This window comes from Cyprinodon variegatus, unplaced genomic scaffold (genome assembly GCF_000732505.1).
Source record: "Cyprinodon variegatus isolate N-32 unplaced genomic scaffold, C_variegatus-1.0 Scaffold1007, whole genome shotgun sequence".
Taxonomy (NCBI): Eukaryota; Metazoa; Chordata; class Actinopteri; order Cyprinodontiformes; family Cyprinodontidae; genus Cyprinodon; species Cyprinodon variegatus.
In genome coordinates, this window is record NW_015151460.1 from 137,216 (window position 1) to 151,543 (window position 14,328).

Here is a 14,328-nt window from a genome sequence, read left to right on the forward strand (position 1 = left end):
GCTGCTTTTAGATGTTGTTGCCAAAGTCTCCAGTAGCAGAAAAAAGTTGCTAGATTTGGCGCTAAGCACTTTTTTGTAATAAAAATGCTAGAGGGGTCTGAGTAGTAGCTAAATATAGCGATAAAAGCAATAAGTTGGCAACACTGCTCTCACACCATTTGTTTTCAAATGGCTTGCTGCTGTCTGTTTGGGCTGAGACAAACTTAATATTATAAGTGTTCCGATGGCATTTTAGCGAAAAGATCAAAAACATAATTAATGTGCTCTCCATATTAACCATACACGTAAAAGGAGTTTGATTGGGCCCCTAGGAACTTGGGGCTCTAGGCAACCACCTAGTTTTGCCTAATGGTAAATCCCCCCCTGCCTGGTTGAATGGGTCTAGACCCATTTGGTCTGACAACTGATTCTTGAAAAGACCCAGTTGGGCATCCATTGTTTTATGTGACCTGCGGAATGATCTGGGGCCTAGATGTTGGGATGTAACACCCGAGGACCCTCTGAGTTGGTCCAGATGTTTTGCATAGTCATTAGTGTTACTTTTAGGAGGTTTTCTTATGGTTTTCAATTCTGTGCAGAAATCAGTGAGGATGAGGACATGCATCTATACACAAGATGTTGATGGAGAATCCAAGTTCGCCATAGGGTGTGAGGCATCCTGCCTCCGGAAGAATATCGTACGTCTCTCAGATTCCATCACCAAACGGTCTGCAGCATAAAAAGGGTGTCTGAATATATGTTCCTCTACCCATCTTTAGGAGCCCAGGTGCTGTGACGGCTACTTCGGGCTGCACTGTGAGCCTTGCCCCGGTCCAAAAGGGCAGGCCTGCTTTGGTAATGGCCTGTGTCTAGATGGGGTCAATGGCACTGGAATCTGCCGCTGCAACCAAGATTTCAACGGGACAGCCTGTGAAACCTGCCAGAGCGGGAGATATGGCGTTCACTGTGACCAGGGTCCATGAGGCTCCTTAAACTATTCAAACTTTTAGTGGAACTCTGAGAATTTTGCAACTTCTAACGTCGCTTTGATCTGCAGATTGTCGGTGTAAGAACGGACGCTGTAACGAGGGGCTGATCGGGGACGGGACCTGTGAGTGTGACGTCGGCTGGAGGGGTGTTCACTGTGATGAAAGTACGACGGCTGCTTGTAGTCCACCTTAACAGGATGGTGTTCTACTGCTCATCTCTATGTTTCTTATCAAGCTTTATCAGATGTTTGCATAGTTTTAGTAATTTAATGATGATTCAGCGTCTTTTCAGCCAGGTGTAAACCTTTGGTTGTTCAAGTTCTACACCTTGATCACTGAATGTGGACCTTAGTCTGTAGGGGCGACAGTGGTGCTGGATGTTGGAGTTTGCCCTGAAATCGAAGGGTTGACGGTTCAAGCTCTGACTTTCATTGTCGTTGTGTCCTTGGGCAAGACACTTCACCTGCATTGTCTACTGATGGTGGTCAGAGTGCAGTTTTGGCTATAATGTAGTTTGCCACCGTGAGTGTGTGGGTGAATGACTGAATTTGGTGTAAAGCCCTTTGGTCAAGTCTCCTGACTTGAAAAAAGGTGCTATATAAGTACATACCATTTAGTCTGGGTTTATGTGCTGTATGGAAGTCTGTTTAATAATTTGGTTCTTTTTAAGTGGATTCAGTAATATTAATGTCCCCACCAGTCTTTGACAGGTGGAGGGCCCCCCTTTTTGCTGCTCACAGACCTAGCAGTGCTGTTGTGTTCTTATGATTGCAGAGATTGAATCCAAAGCTGATGAACTGTGTGGTTTGGTGAAATGTCACAGCAGTGCAAAGTAAGTCACTCAACACTGAAATACTCCAACACTCCATTCTCAGCTTCTAACCTCATCTTCTATGCAACCTCTGACTCTGACCTTCAGCTGTGTGGTTCACTCATCTGGATCTCAGTGTCTCTGTGCTGCTGGATTTGAAGGAAACGGAACATTCTGTAAAGGTAAGAACCAAAATCAGACAGAATGTGTTGAGCTTTAGCAGGTGTTCCTCTCATCTCCTGGGGAATAATGTGTCTGATGTTGATGTCTGCAGCTGTAGACGCGTGTCTGGTGAATAACGGCGGCTGCAGTCCGTATGCGGTTTGTAAAAAGACCCGACCCGGCCGCAGAGACTGCGTCTGTCAGAGTGGCTACACTGGAGATGGGTTTGTTTGTGTGGGTAGGTTGTCGTGATAACCTCCAGGAAATGATCTGATATCAAGCTGGTTCTCTGGACCAAAAAAGACGAAAGCTCCTCTTCAAGAAAGGAAAAAAGTTTTTAAAGGTGTTTGGGGTTCCTGATCTTTGTTTGTAGCAAAACTGGAACATTTTCAAAGAGTTATTTGTTGCCTCAAATTGATTCAAAGCTTCTTTACACAGAAAGCTCAAAGGTTTGATGAACTATAAGTATATGAAGATTCCTGTTACCCCTTAGCTGATTTTAGAAAATCAATGTTTCAATTGTTTGACCATTTGACAGTTCTTAGTAGAGTTTTAGGCTACATTCATTGGACAACTTATCTAACAAAGACTATTTGAGAGATCCACTAATCATTAAATCTAAAGATGTCTACAGGGGTTCTGGTGTAGCAGGCGGTACTTTGGGTTCCAGTTTTATAGAATGGGTCTTTAAAGGTAATTTGGTCAATTTTGGGGTCTTTGATACTTCTTCATATTTTATATAGATTATTATAGCTAACAATGCTCTGCCTATCAAAATACAGAAACCATCTAGGTTCTATTCAGGGCGATAAAATTGAGAGAAGCAGAGAACTTTAAATAGTATTAGCTTGAGGTCTAACAGAAGACTTAGTATTCACAACGTTTCGGATTTCTACAAGAAGGTGAAAGAGGTTTGGATAAGAAGGAGACATCTTTTTAAAAGTGCTGGATATTTGTTATCTCTACAGAGATAAATCCATGTTTGGAGGGAAACGGGGGTTGCCATGAGAACGCAGACTGTATCCACGTTGGACCAAACAAAGTAAGTAAGAGCTTCCTTTATCAGTGTTCTAGAGAATAACACAGGAACTGGTTTGAGAATGAATGTTCCCTCAATCGGCAGACCTCCTGCGCCTGCAGGGAAGGCTACTCAGGCGATGGGCAGAGCTGCAGCATGGTCAACTTGTGTAAAAAGGTGAGTCTTTACACAATCACAGGAAGGTTTGTGAACAGTAACACTGACACTGTCAGTACAGCATTGCCACAAAGACCCAATGAGGAGTGCCTTAGCAATGTTTTTTCAGAAAAATGGTGGCTGTCATATGTTTGCCATCTGCAACATGACGGGCCCCGGCAATCGATCCTGCACATGCTCAAAAAACTTTATCGGAGATGGCTTCAAGTGCAAAACCATCGTGGAGAAGGTGAGCTTCTTCAATAGAACTATTTATTAAGATGTGTCGCCGCTTTTCTTAACCAATCATCTCCGACTTTTGACAGGAACTGAGGTATAGGGGGTCCACTGACTTTTACTTCACCCACCTTGTAAGCATCCAGATATCACTCTCTGTCGCCCCCCGCAGGCTCAGTCTCTTTAATTGAGGTGAACTGTGCTTTCAGTCAGTGGACGTTAACCTAAGAGGTCGAGGTCCATTCACCGTATTTGCTGTAACTACTCGGAACAAGAAATCCAACCTCACGGTGAGTGACCTGGAGGGAGAACAGTTTTCAGTTTCCATTGAACAGATCCACGCTCTCGGACCGGTAAGATCAATAACACCGTCTGCTTGTTTTTATCTTCACCGGTTTCATTTCAGTTGACAATTCTGGACAAATACAGAGAAAACTTAGCCAACCTCTTGCGAAACCACATCGTCATGTGTCAAACTCTGCTCCCCGAAGACCTGAAAAAACCGAGAAACCTGACCTCTCTGTCTGGTCTCATCCTCACCATCGGATCCAACCAGGTAAGATGTTAGAGAACTGTTCCTACCTGCATGGTATTGGTTTACCTGCCGAACAGGTTTATCCTGTGCCAGAGGCTGAATTAGTTATCTTCAGACTAGATGCAGTGAGCTCGTCTTCCTGGCTGCGTATTTCCTGGAGGGGCCGTCTTTTACAGCTGCCTTTTCTATCTCTGCTTCTGTCTCCTTGAACCCCAGTCGGCCTCAGCAGATGGCCACTCTCACTGAGCCTGGTTCTGCTGGAGGTTTCTTCCTGTTAAAAGGGAGTTTTTCCTCTCCACTGTCGCTACAAGCATGCTTAGTGTGAGGGATTGCCTTCAAGTCAATGAGTCGATGCAATCAACTGGTTTACCGTAGATAGAAAACTTTTAACCAATCTGACTTAATGATCTGGTGAACTGTAAAGTGCCTTGCAATGAAATGTGATGTGAATTAAACTCATCTCATGGCGGTGCGGCACAACATCGGTAAGTAAAGATAAACTTAAACTCATCTTTTTGTTCATGATATTAACAGGGAAAAATCACAGTCAACCAGGCCAACGTGACGGGCAGCGATGACATCAGTGTTAATGGCATCATCCATGATATCGACACCACGCTGTTTCCTCCGAACGTTGATATGAACAAATTCATGCTCATGCCTGTCAGTGCAAGTCGTTTCTGAGGATTTGATGCTCTCTAGATCAATCAGTTCAGTGCTTGGTCAGTCCTTTACCTCTCTACATGTGTTTTTTTTCCTGCAGGATCCAACAAAGAGAAATCTCTCAGAGGTGGCTAAGCAGCATGGTTATAACAGCTTCTACAAACTGCTACAGGTAAATCCCTACCTCACACCTGCATGTGTATAATACCAGACAGACCTACCACTGAGGCTCATGTTGGTTGGGGGTGGGGCAAACATGCAGATGAAACTCTGACCAGGCCATCAATCCATCATGGCCTCTTAGAACAGTGTTTGTCTTTTTTTTAAAACAATATTTTTCTAAATTTAGTATTTTTAAAAGAGGCAAGACAGGAAATGTGATTAGACAGAGAGGAGGAGGAAGACATGCTACAAAGCTGGGACTCAAAGTGTGATGGCCACATCGAGGACTAATGCCTCTGCACATGGTTTGCGTGCTTAACCCTAGCAACACCGCAACATGCCAGTTTTTGACCTTTTAACACCTCATTTGAAGTATTCCTTCGCGTAACTGTAAGACCAAATTACATGTGTGATACATCATTTGACAGCTAACACCTTCTACTTTCTAAATATATATATGAAAATTGGGTGTGTAAAACGCAGCCTGAGCTGCATCAATTCAAGCTCATGACTCAAAGTTGTTTTTTTATCTTACAAAATAATAGGTCTTTTTTGAACAGCAGTAATAAAGACATGCTTGGAGATTCTCAAAATGTCTCTAAATTATGTGAAATGCTTTTACTCAACTATTTGACCCATAGAATAACACTGAAGCATTTTGATGGCCGCAAAACTTTTATGAAGCAAATATTTTTCCTTTTTTTTCAGAATCAGTGTATATAACAAAACATAACTTTTATAGACCTAAAATAACATAAAAATCTATAGAATTTTCAGGGTAAAATAACCCCAGTGCCTTTTTTCTGAGCTGAAATTTATTTATTTTTTCTGCCTTAGGCATTGTAATAAAAAGAAATCAGCATCCCAACTTCAAAAAATAGGACCGTTGTTATTACTCAGCTTTGAACTGTAAAATGCGTCATTGTCTCTGTCCCAGGTTCTTCGATGGTCATTGCCTGAATTCTGTCAGAAAGCCAGATGTCCTAACTTCCTTTCTGTGTTGTGTTTTTAGGATACAGGTGTGATGGACCTCATAAATGATGTGATATACCAGCCGGTCACGCTTTTCCTCCCTTCTGATGATGTCATGGCATCTCTGCCACAACAGCAGAAGGACTTCCTGTTCCACCAGCATAATCGTCCGCAGCTGCTTGAGTATCTGAAGTACCACATCATTATAAGCCAGAAGGTGAGAAGACCATGGGAGCATGTTTGTTGCTGTCATTCTTGGATGTGTTTTAGATTTGGAAGGCATGCTTGGAAAGGATAAAAAGTTCCACTAAAAATGGAAGAATGGATAATGGCCACCAATGAACATGTCCAAACTCTGTAGGAAAAAATGATGGTTCCTTTTGATTCTTCTCTTCAAACTCAGATTTATGCAGAAGGGTTGATCTACCTGGACTCTGGTCGAACTCTGCAGGGTTCATCTCTCTCTTTCTCCTGCGGTGGTTCTGAGAGAATTGTGAGTACAACAGAAAATGGAAACAGAAGAGATGAGCTGGACTCTGAATCAGTGATTGCTGTTGATTAGGGAGAAATCTACATTAATGGCGGTTCCTGTCGGATCACCGAGAGGCATCTTGTCTTCAAATCTGGGATCGCCTATGGAATAGACTGCCTGCTGATCCCACCCAGCCTGGGGGGACGCTGTGATGAACAGACTGTGCTGGACCTAAAGGTAAGCCCTTTATTTGCTCCAGTAACCATCTGAAATCCTCCTGGTCAACTTTAGAAAGAACTTTTCATGTCAACATAAATATTGTCTCATCTTCACTTGGCTGTTTGTCTATTTCTTTACATTTTCGCCATAATTGTGTGAGATCTTTTTTTACTATTCAGCTTCATTTTCTCTTTACCTGTGTGGATATGAACAAACTAGATCATGTTAGATCAGTGTCAGTCCTAAGGGGCACTGTCCTCCAGGGTTACCTCCTCAGCCATTCATCAAGTGTAGCTGAAGCCTGTTAACCACCCAGGAGCGGATTTAGGAAATTTGGGGCCCTAGGCAAAGACAGGCAGGGGGCCCTCTGAATTGAGAAGACAACACATAAAACAGACCCATTATAGAGATTAAGAAATTTTAATCAAACAGACATACATTATTACCTTTAGGTTTTGTCCCTCTTTTCTTCTTGTTTTCCTCTCTATGTTTTGTCCTCAGCGGACTTTTCATGCTGTCTCTAAAGCAGTGGTTCCCAAAGTGTGGGGCGCGCCCCCTAGGGGGGGCGCAATGCCATTGCAGGGGGGGCGCGGAAAGTGGTATGGATGAATGAAGAAAAAAAAACAAAACAGCGCTTGCTTGACTGAGCATAATGGACAGTTGTGACACTGCAACCCAGATTTGAGAAGATCTGCAGCAACAAGCAAACAAGGACATTTTATTGTAATCCAAAGGGGGGCCCAGAAGTAAATCTTTGGGAACCACTGCTCTAAAGGAATGAAAGATTTTTTCCAAGCACTAAGCTCACTTAGCTGATTGCTCCTTCCTGTGTTTCCAAAAAGGCCAAAGTAAATAACCCAGTCCTTCTTTTCACTGTAGACAAGCCATGATCTGCTTCTCTGTTCTCCATTTTTCATATGGATGAAATAATAGCTGCATGAATCATGACAGCAGACAAGATAGAGGAGAGCAGGAGGCGGGGTTACCAATCTACTCGCTCTGGAGAGCAGAGTTCGCTGCTTTTAGATGTTGTTACCAAAGTCTCCAGTAGCAGAAAAAAAGTCGCTTTTAGGCGCTTTTTAGAAATAAAAGGGTTAGAGGGGTCTGAAAAGTCGCTAAATATAGCAACAAAAGCGCTAAGTTGGCAACACTGCTCTGGACACCGAAGGGGGGGCCCCAGAGACACACTTATAAGCTTTCTGATTGCATTTAGCAAAATCATTTTTTAACATAATTAATGTGCAGAAATAAGGAATAGTTGTATTAACCATACATGTAAACAGAGTTTTATGAGGCCCCCAGAAACTTGGGGCCCTAGGCTACTGCCTAGTATTGCCTAATGGTGAATCCACCCTGTAACCACTGACTGGTTTGGGTCCCCATGCAGCCACATGACGAACACCACCAGCCCCACGGGGAAGGATGATGGGGAAGATATTACGGTCGGGGCTTTTCTTCTTCTAAAACATACAGGAGGACTTCAGTACATTGAAAGGTCCCGACACAGGACCATCCTCCTTCACATCTTGCACCAGTGTTCTGTCAGATGGGCATACCCGGTCAGACAAGCATACCCATGGTCAATACCTGTTTATCCTGTTAGTTTTGTATGAAAAAGAAAACGTAAAACTACCTCAGGGGGTGTGTATCCCTTTAGTCATGGGAAAAAAAGCAAAAAAACAATTTAATTACTGACTTTTTGGTGCTTTTTGAAGCGTATAGTAATCTGTCCTTAAATAGTTTTTTTTGTACGTGACTAAAGGGATACACGCCCATCAAGGTAGTTTAAAGTATATTTTTTGTACAAAACTAAAGGGATAAATGTAAATCTTACGTCTTGCACATGCGTATTGACTATGGGTATGCTGATCTGACAGAACAACGACAACACTTATGGTGATCATCTTCCCTGAACCCGAACACTGAAGATGAGCTGAGATCATCCCACAAAGATAACAAATGTGTTGCAGAGAAATGTGACCTGTGTGTGAGATGTTCTGAGGTGGTTCTGTTGTCTTGGACTTTAATGGTCCATCTAGAAAGGATTTCCCTAACTTATAGGCTTAGAACCCCCAGTGTGTCCTGTCAGAAATTAAAAATAGGAGTTTCTGTTAAATCATTTTGAACTTTTGATTTCTTCCATTGGCAGATTTACAATTAGGCAAAACTAGGCGACTGCCTAGGGCCCCAAGTTCCTGGGGGGCCCATAAAACTCCCTTTTACATGTATGGTTAACACAACTATACCTTATTTGTGCACATTAATTATGTTTTTGATAAAAATCCTTTCGCTAAACTGCCATCAGAACGCTGATAATATTAAGTGTGTCTCAGCCCCCCCTCCAGTGTCCACCATATTGGATCAGTCCATTTGCTGCACATGTTCAGAAAGGTCCAAACAGACAGCAGCAAACCATTTGAAAACAAACGATGCAAAGAGCAGTGTTGCCAACTTGGCGTTTTTGTCATATTTAGTGACTTTTCAAAACCCTCTAGTACTTTGATTCCAAAAAAGTGCCTAGCACCAAAACTAGCAACTTTTTTCTGCTAGTGGAGACTTTGGCGACAACATATAAAAGCAGCGAACTCTGCTCTCCAGAGCAAGTAGATTGGTGGTGCTTGGAAAAAGTCTTTGATTAGTTTTGCAACAGCATTAAAACTCAGCTGAGAAAGAAAAAAAACATACAGAGGGAAACAACAAAAATGACAAGAAGAGAGGGACAAAAGGTAGAACAAATAATGGATATCTATTCCATTAAAATTTCTGTATCTGTATAATGGGTCTGTTTTAGGTGTTGTCTTCTTAGTTCAGAGGGCCCCCTGCCTGTTTTTTTTTGCCCAGGGCCCCAAATTTCCTAAATCCGCCCCTGGGTTCTTCGTCATCCTGAATCTGAAGTTTTAAGGTTGGGTTATGGTTCCGGTTTAAACTGAAATTGGCCTAATGACCCAGTGAAAGCCTGGAATGGACCACATCTCATAGTTTGGTTCAGATCTTTCTGGAGAAATATGGAATCTTTGCGTTGCTATGGATGATATTTTGCTTTCCCTCTGTTCCAGATGGGCTGTGTTACATGCTCTAGGTCTGGTGCCAGATGTCCTAAAGGAACCATAGAAAAGGTCAGAATTGGCGCCTGCTTTGAACGTGTTATTTGGAAATGGACACATCTCTCATCAGTTTAGTTTCTTTTGTGTTCAGGAGATCCAGAAGTGTGACCTTCCAAACCTAATGATCAGTAGAAACTCTGGCTGTCGGCCCATCTGTACCGTCAACTTCTGGCATCCAAAGTGTTGTCCTGGTTTCTATGGACGAGACTGCCTTGGTGAGAATTCAATGTCTTCATGATGTTTGGTGAAAACTGGCTTTATTTTCCCCTAAAATCTTAAAATGACGTAAGTTCTGACGGCAACACAATGAATGTGGAATTCCTCTCTCTAGAATGTCCAGGAGGAGTCCACTCCCTCTGCAGTAAACGAGGGAAATGCGATGACGGCCACCTTGGGAACGGTACCTGTACCTGCGAGGCTGGTTTTAAGGGGACGGCCTGTGAGTTGTGCTCAGATGGGTTTTATGGGCCCAACTGCAAAGGTGAGCGACAGGGAGGCCGTCCGCCAACCTCTGAGGGGTTCGTCTCCAGGTTTCATCTTTTGATTTTGTTTCAGCCTGTAACTGCTCGGTCCACGGGTCATGTGACGATGGAATCCATGGGACAGGTCTGTGTTTCTGTGAGGAAGGGTGGACGGGAGAACGATGCGATGTTCAGACAGGTAAGTTTGGTTTTTACACACTAGAACCCATTTAAAGCTGCCTTTAGGTCCTTTTAGGGATAGCAGGGCCTTGTTTTCCTTTCCACGAAATGTTAAGAAACTGAACAGCTTAGGGTTAATGAATAATAATGATGGCGATCAGGAGGTGGTAAAGCAAACCCCTTGAGTGTCTTTGAGGAACAAAGATGGATAATTACTTTAAGGACATAGAGATCAGAGGCGGTTCTAAACCCAATGTACCAGGGGCCCAGGAGGGGCCCGGCGTGTTTTCATGGGGGCACAGAAAAGCATGAAATAAAACACAGGATAAGGGATTCAAATATATTAAGAGAGCTGCATGAATTAGAATTTCTATTTAATTAGGTTTCATTAAAATAAATGGCTTATTAGGTCTGTATACACTCATAATTAATGAATTTTACATATTTTTGACCTGTTTAAGTTAAAATCACTGTTTTCTATAAAATCTGAATTAGAACTCAAGAAAAAACTGATCAATTCAGCAGTAAAAATTAGAGTATTTTATTTTATTTGTTTTGAAAAAAACATTTAGCAGATGAAAACTGGGATCCTATCTCATCACCACTGAAGCTATAACCTTATTGTTTTTGAATAATTAGTAAAGAAGAATTTGTAAAAAAGAAAAAAAGAAACATGTCTGTTCCAGCTCATATCATTATAATTTCTTTTAGTATTACGTCTTTGATAGAGGGGTCATAACAGAGGCCAGGACATGATCTACAGGGGCACTGGCCCCCGTTGGCCCCTGTCTAGATCCGCCCATGCGTTTGATCCATCTTTAGATCAGAAGATTCTGAAACATCCAAGGAATCTTAGGGAATTTTACGATGCAGTCTTAGCTGGACAGAGCGATCCCTGATCCGTCTGAAGGTTCTCCATCTAGAACAATCCGTCATCAGCTGACTGAAGCACAGAGACTAGGGTTCATCCCTGTGCTCAGAAGCCTCTGGGATGAACCATCTGTGGATGGATCAGATAGATCAGTGCTCCAGATGTTAGTTGGAGGAGTTCAGCTCAGACAGGCTGGTCTTCTCAGATCTTCACATTGCCCCTCTGGTCTGCAGAGGTGTTCCAGTGCTCTCCACCCTGCTCTCCAAAGGCCGTCTGTCAGGAAAACAACACCTGTGTCTGCCGACCGTTCCATGTGGGAGACGGACTCACCTGCAAATGTAAATATCGCCTAGTTTTCACAGTACAAGGTTCCTATTCCAGCTGTGTTGGCCCAGTTTCACTGGCCAGCCACATTATTGTACTTGTCTCCATGTTCACAGTGGTGGACATCTGTAAGATCTGGAACGGCGGCTGTGCGAAGGAGGCGAAATGTTCGCAAAAAGGGGAAAAGGTGAGCTGCACATGTCTTCAAGGATACTCTGGAGACGGCTTCACCTGTCTACCTGTGGACCCCTGTGCCAGCGGGGACAACGGCGGCTGCCATGAACACGCTATCTGCACAATGACAGCTCCGGTGAGGAACAAAACACCTCTCACGTTACCTTGCCATCTCAGGCTGGACTAATCAGTGAAATGTGTCAACAGGGGAAGAAGAAGTGCACCTGTAAGGACAACTACATTGGAGATGGAGTTACCTGTGAGCTCAAACAGCTCCCAATCAGCCGCTGTCTCCAGGACAACGGACAGTGCCACCCAGATGCTAAATGTACCGACCTCCACTTTGAAGGTACTGCAGGAGACGGCCCAGATTCTGAGCTAGCCTCAGGAGAAATAGATCAGTTTGGGGCTGAATTACTAAAAGTAGAATGGGAGGCAGATCTTTTAGTTATCAGGCTCCTCTCCTGTGGAACCAACTACCAGTTTTAGTCCGTGAGGCAGACACCCTGTCTACTTTTAAGGCTAGGCTTAAAACTTTCCTTTTTGATAAAGCTAATAGTTAGAGATAGCTCAGGTTATCCTGAGCTATCTCTATAGTTATGCTGCTATAGGCTTAGACTGCTGGAGGACACAGGGACCTCCAATTCATCATTCTGCTTCATTCTATCTCTATCCTCCCACTATGCAGAATCTGGCTGTGACTCCATCCTGGAGAGAAATATCACCTGCGCTGCTGCCATCAACACCTTTGTTTATAGATGTGCCTTTTTTCAGTGTAGTCCTGTTTCTCGGACTGTGACTGGCTGGATGTGCTCTCTTCATCCTCAGGGATTTGGCTCGGAGCTCATCTGCCTGGCTGTGTGTTTCCTGGACAGTTGCCTTTTGCATCTCTGCTTCTGTCTCCTTGAACCCCAGTCAGCCTCATCACATGGCCGCTCACACTGAGCCTGGTTCTGCTGGAGGTTTCTTCCTGTTAAAAGGGAGTTTTTCCTCTCCACTGTCGCTACAAGCATGCTTAGTATGAGGGAACGCCTTCGAGTCAGTGAGTCGATGCACTCAACTGGTTTTCCTTAGATAGAAAACTTCTAATCAGTCTGACTGGATGATCTGGTGAACTGTAAAGTGCCTTGAGATGAATTGTGTTGTGAATTGGCGCTATAGAAATAAAATGAATTGAGTTCTAGATGTTCAGACATGCAGATATGTGTTTTCAATCTAGATTCAACGCTTGGTGTGTTTCACTACCGCTCGGCCAGCGGTCAGTACAAACTGAACTACACAGCAGCCCAACAGAGCTGCAGGGCAGAGGGAGGCACCCTGGCTACATACACTCAGCTCTCCTACGCTCAACAGGTCAGTGAACTCAACGCAGTTAAATCCTGGTCTCATCTGGACTTGATCTTTCTGAACTAACTGCCATTTGGGTTCACATGTGAAGGGGGGACTGAATATGTGCTCTGCCGGCTGGTTGGACCAAGGCCGAGTCGCCTATCCCACCACCTACCCCAATTCCAAGTGTGGTTTCGGACACGTGGGCATCGTGGACTATGGCACCCGGAAAAACCTGAGTGAGACCTGGGATGCCTTCTGCTACAGGATGAAGGGTGAGAAGAAAATCTGAATGGTGAAGCTAGAAATTGTCCAGAACATGAGAACCATTGAAGTTTACTGGCTGAACGGAGTGGTAACTCCCGTCAGCTGATGTTGATTCTTTTCTTGGTTTCAGGTGTGCAGTGTGAGTGTAAAGCTGGTTACATTGGAGATGGCTTCAGCTGCAGAGGAAGCCTGCTGCAGGTCCTCATGTCTACTCCATCCTTCTCCAACTTCCTCTTAGTGAGTCCCGCATCTTAACTCACACCGCAGCTCTTCACCACAGTGTTCTTCTGACACTAAAGCCCATCGTTGTCTTTCCAGCATATCCTGACCCACCAAGCAGAGTCAAGACATCGGATTGTGTCGACACTCACTGACCCGAGGGCTCAGTCCACCCTGTTTGTACCAGATAACAGCGGCCTACCGTTGAACATGGTACGTCCTGATGTTAAGTCTACATTTGGGAACAGTTTCACAGCTGCAACGTAATAACATTGCATCCCAACAGACCCTGTCCATGCGGGACATAGAGTTTCACCTGTATGAGGGTCAGGCGCTTCCTCTGAGCCAACTGAGGAACAACAGTCGGATCAGGACCAGAGTTGGCAGCCTGACAGTCCTTAGCCAGGCCAACGTTCTCAACTCTTCTCTTCTGGTGAGTCCTTCAGATGAGGGCAGACTTAGGCTGCATTCCAATTTATGGGCTGCGTCTTCCAAGGATACAGTCTATCTGGACTGGATCCCTGGAAGTACGTGAAAATAAGAAGACCGGAAAAGTTTTGGCTGTGAATTCAAACAGGTCTAGCCTTTTGCTGCTTTTACCGCGACACAGGGGCAGATTTACCATTAGGCAAAACTAGGCAGTTCCTGCGGGCCCTATAAAACTCTGTTTACATGTATGGTTTATAAAACTATTTCTCATTTTTGCACCCACTCAGCCCCCCACCCCTTCAGTGTCCACCATATTGGATCCATCCATTTTCTGCACATTTTAGCACTTTTATTTCAAAAAAGCTTCTAGTGCAAAATCTAGTGACTTTTTTCTGCAACTGGAGACTTTGGCCACAACATCTAAAAGCAGAGAACTCTGCTCTCCAGAGCAAGTAGATTGGTAACCCCGCCTCCTGCTCTCCTCTATCTTGTCTGCTGTCATGATTCATGCAGCTATTATTTCATCCAAATGAAAAATGGAGAACAGAGAAGCAGATCATGGCTTGTCTACAGTGGGGTTCTGGTTGGTAAGATG

The 14,328-nt window shown here is 43.9% G+C and overlaps 1 protein-coding gene across 1 annotated transcript in view; it reads left to right on the plus strand.

The window, feature by feature from the left end:
• The window catches only part of stab2 (stabilin 2), a 38,140-nt gene that overhangs the window by 21,404 nt on the left and 2,408 nt on the right, over nt 1–14,328 (plus strand). Inside the window, exons 35-63 of the mRNA XM_015399401.1 lie at nt 579–677; nt 759–954; nt 1,037–1,132; nt 1,743–1,800; nt 1,888–1,961; nt 2,054–2,179; nt 2,910–2,983; nt 3,065–3,136; nt 3,246–3,365; nt 3,442–3,486; nt 3,562–3,642; nt 3,759–3,908; nt 4,422–4,550; nt 4,651–4,722; nt 5,725–5,901; nt 6,088–6,177; nt 6,247–6,393; nt 9,432–9,491; nt 9,571–9,694; nt 9,811–9,960; nt 10,035–10,139; nt 11,225–11,329; nt 11,432–11,625; nt 11,697–11,838; nt 12,709–12,842; nt 12,928–13,093; nt 13,216–13,322; nt 13,404–13,517; nt 13,591–13,737. Of these exons, the coding sequence (XP_015254887.1) occupies nt 579–677; nt 759–954; nt 1,037–1,132; nt 1,743–1,800; nt 1,888–1,961; nt 2,054–2,179; nt 2,910–2,983; nt 3,065–3,136; nt 3,246–3,365; nt 3,442–3,486; nt 3,562–3,642; nt 3,759–3,908; nt 4,422–4,550; nt 4,651–4,722; nt 5,725–5,901; nt 6,088–6,177; nt 6,247–6,393; nt 9,432–9,491; nt 9,571–9,694; nt 9,811–9,960; nt 10,035–10,139; nt 11,225–11,329; nt 11,432–11,625; nt 11,697–11,838; nt 12,709–12,842; nt 12,928–13,093; nt 13,216–13,322; nt 13,404–13,517; nt 13,591–13,737 (3,354 nt within the window). The remainder of the gene's footprint in view (nt 1–578; nt 678–758; nt 955–1,036; nt 1,133–1,742; nt 1,801–1,887; nt 1,962–2,053; nt 2,180–2,909; nt 2,984–3,064; nt 3,137–3,245; nt 3,366–3,441; nt 3,487–3,561; nt 3,643–3,758; nt 3,909–4,421; nt 4,551–4,650; nt 4,723–5,724; nt 5,902–6,087; nt 6,178–6,246; nt 6,394–9,431; nt 9,492–9,570; nt 9,695–9,810; nt 9,961–10,034; nt 10,140–11,224; nt 11,330–11,431; nt 11,626–11,696; nt 11,839–12,708; nt 12,843–12,927; nt 13,094–13,215; nt 13,323–13,403; nt 13,518–13,590; nt 13,738–14,328) is intronic.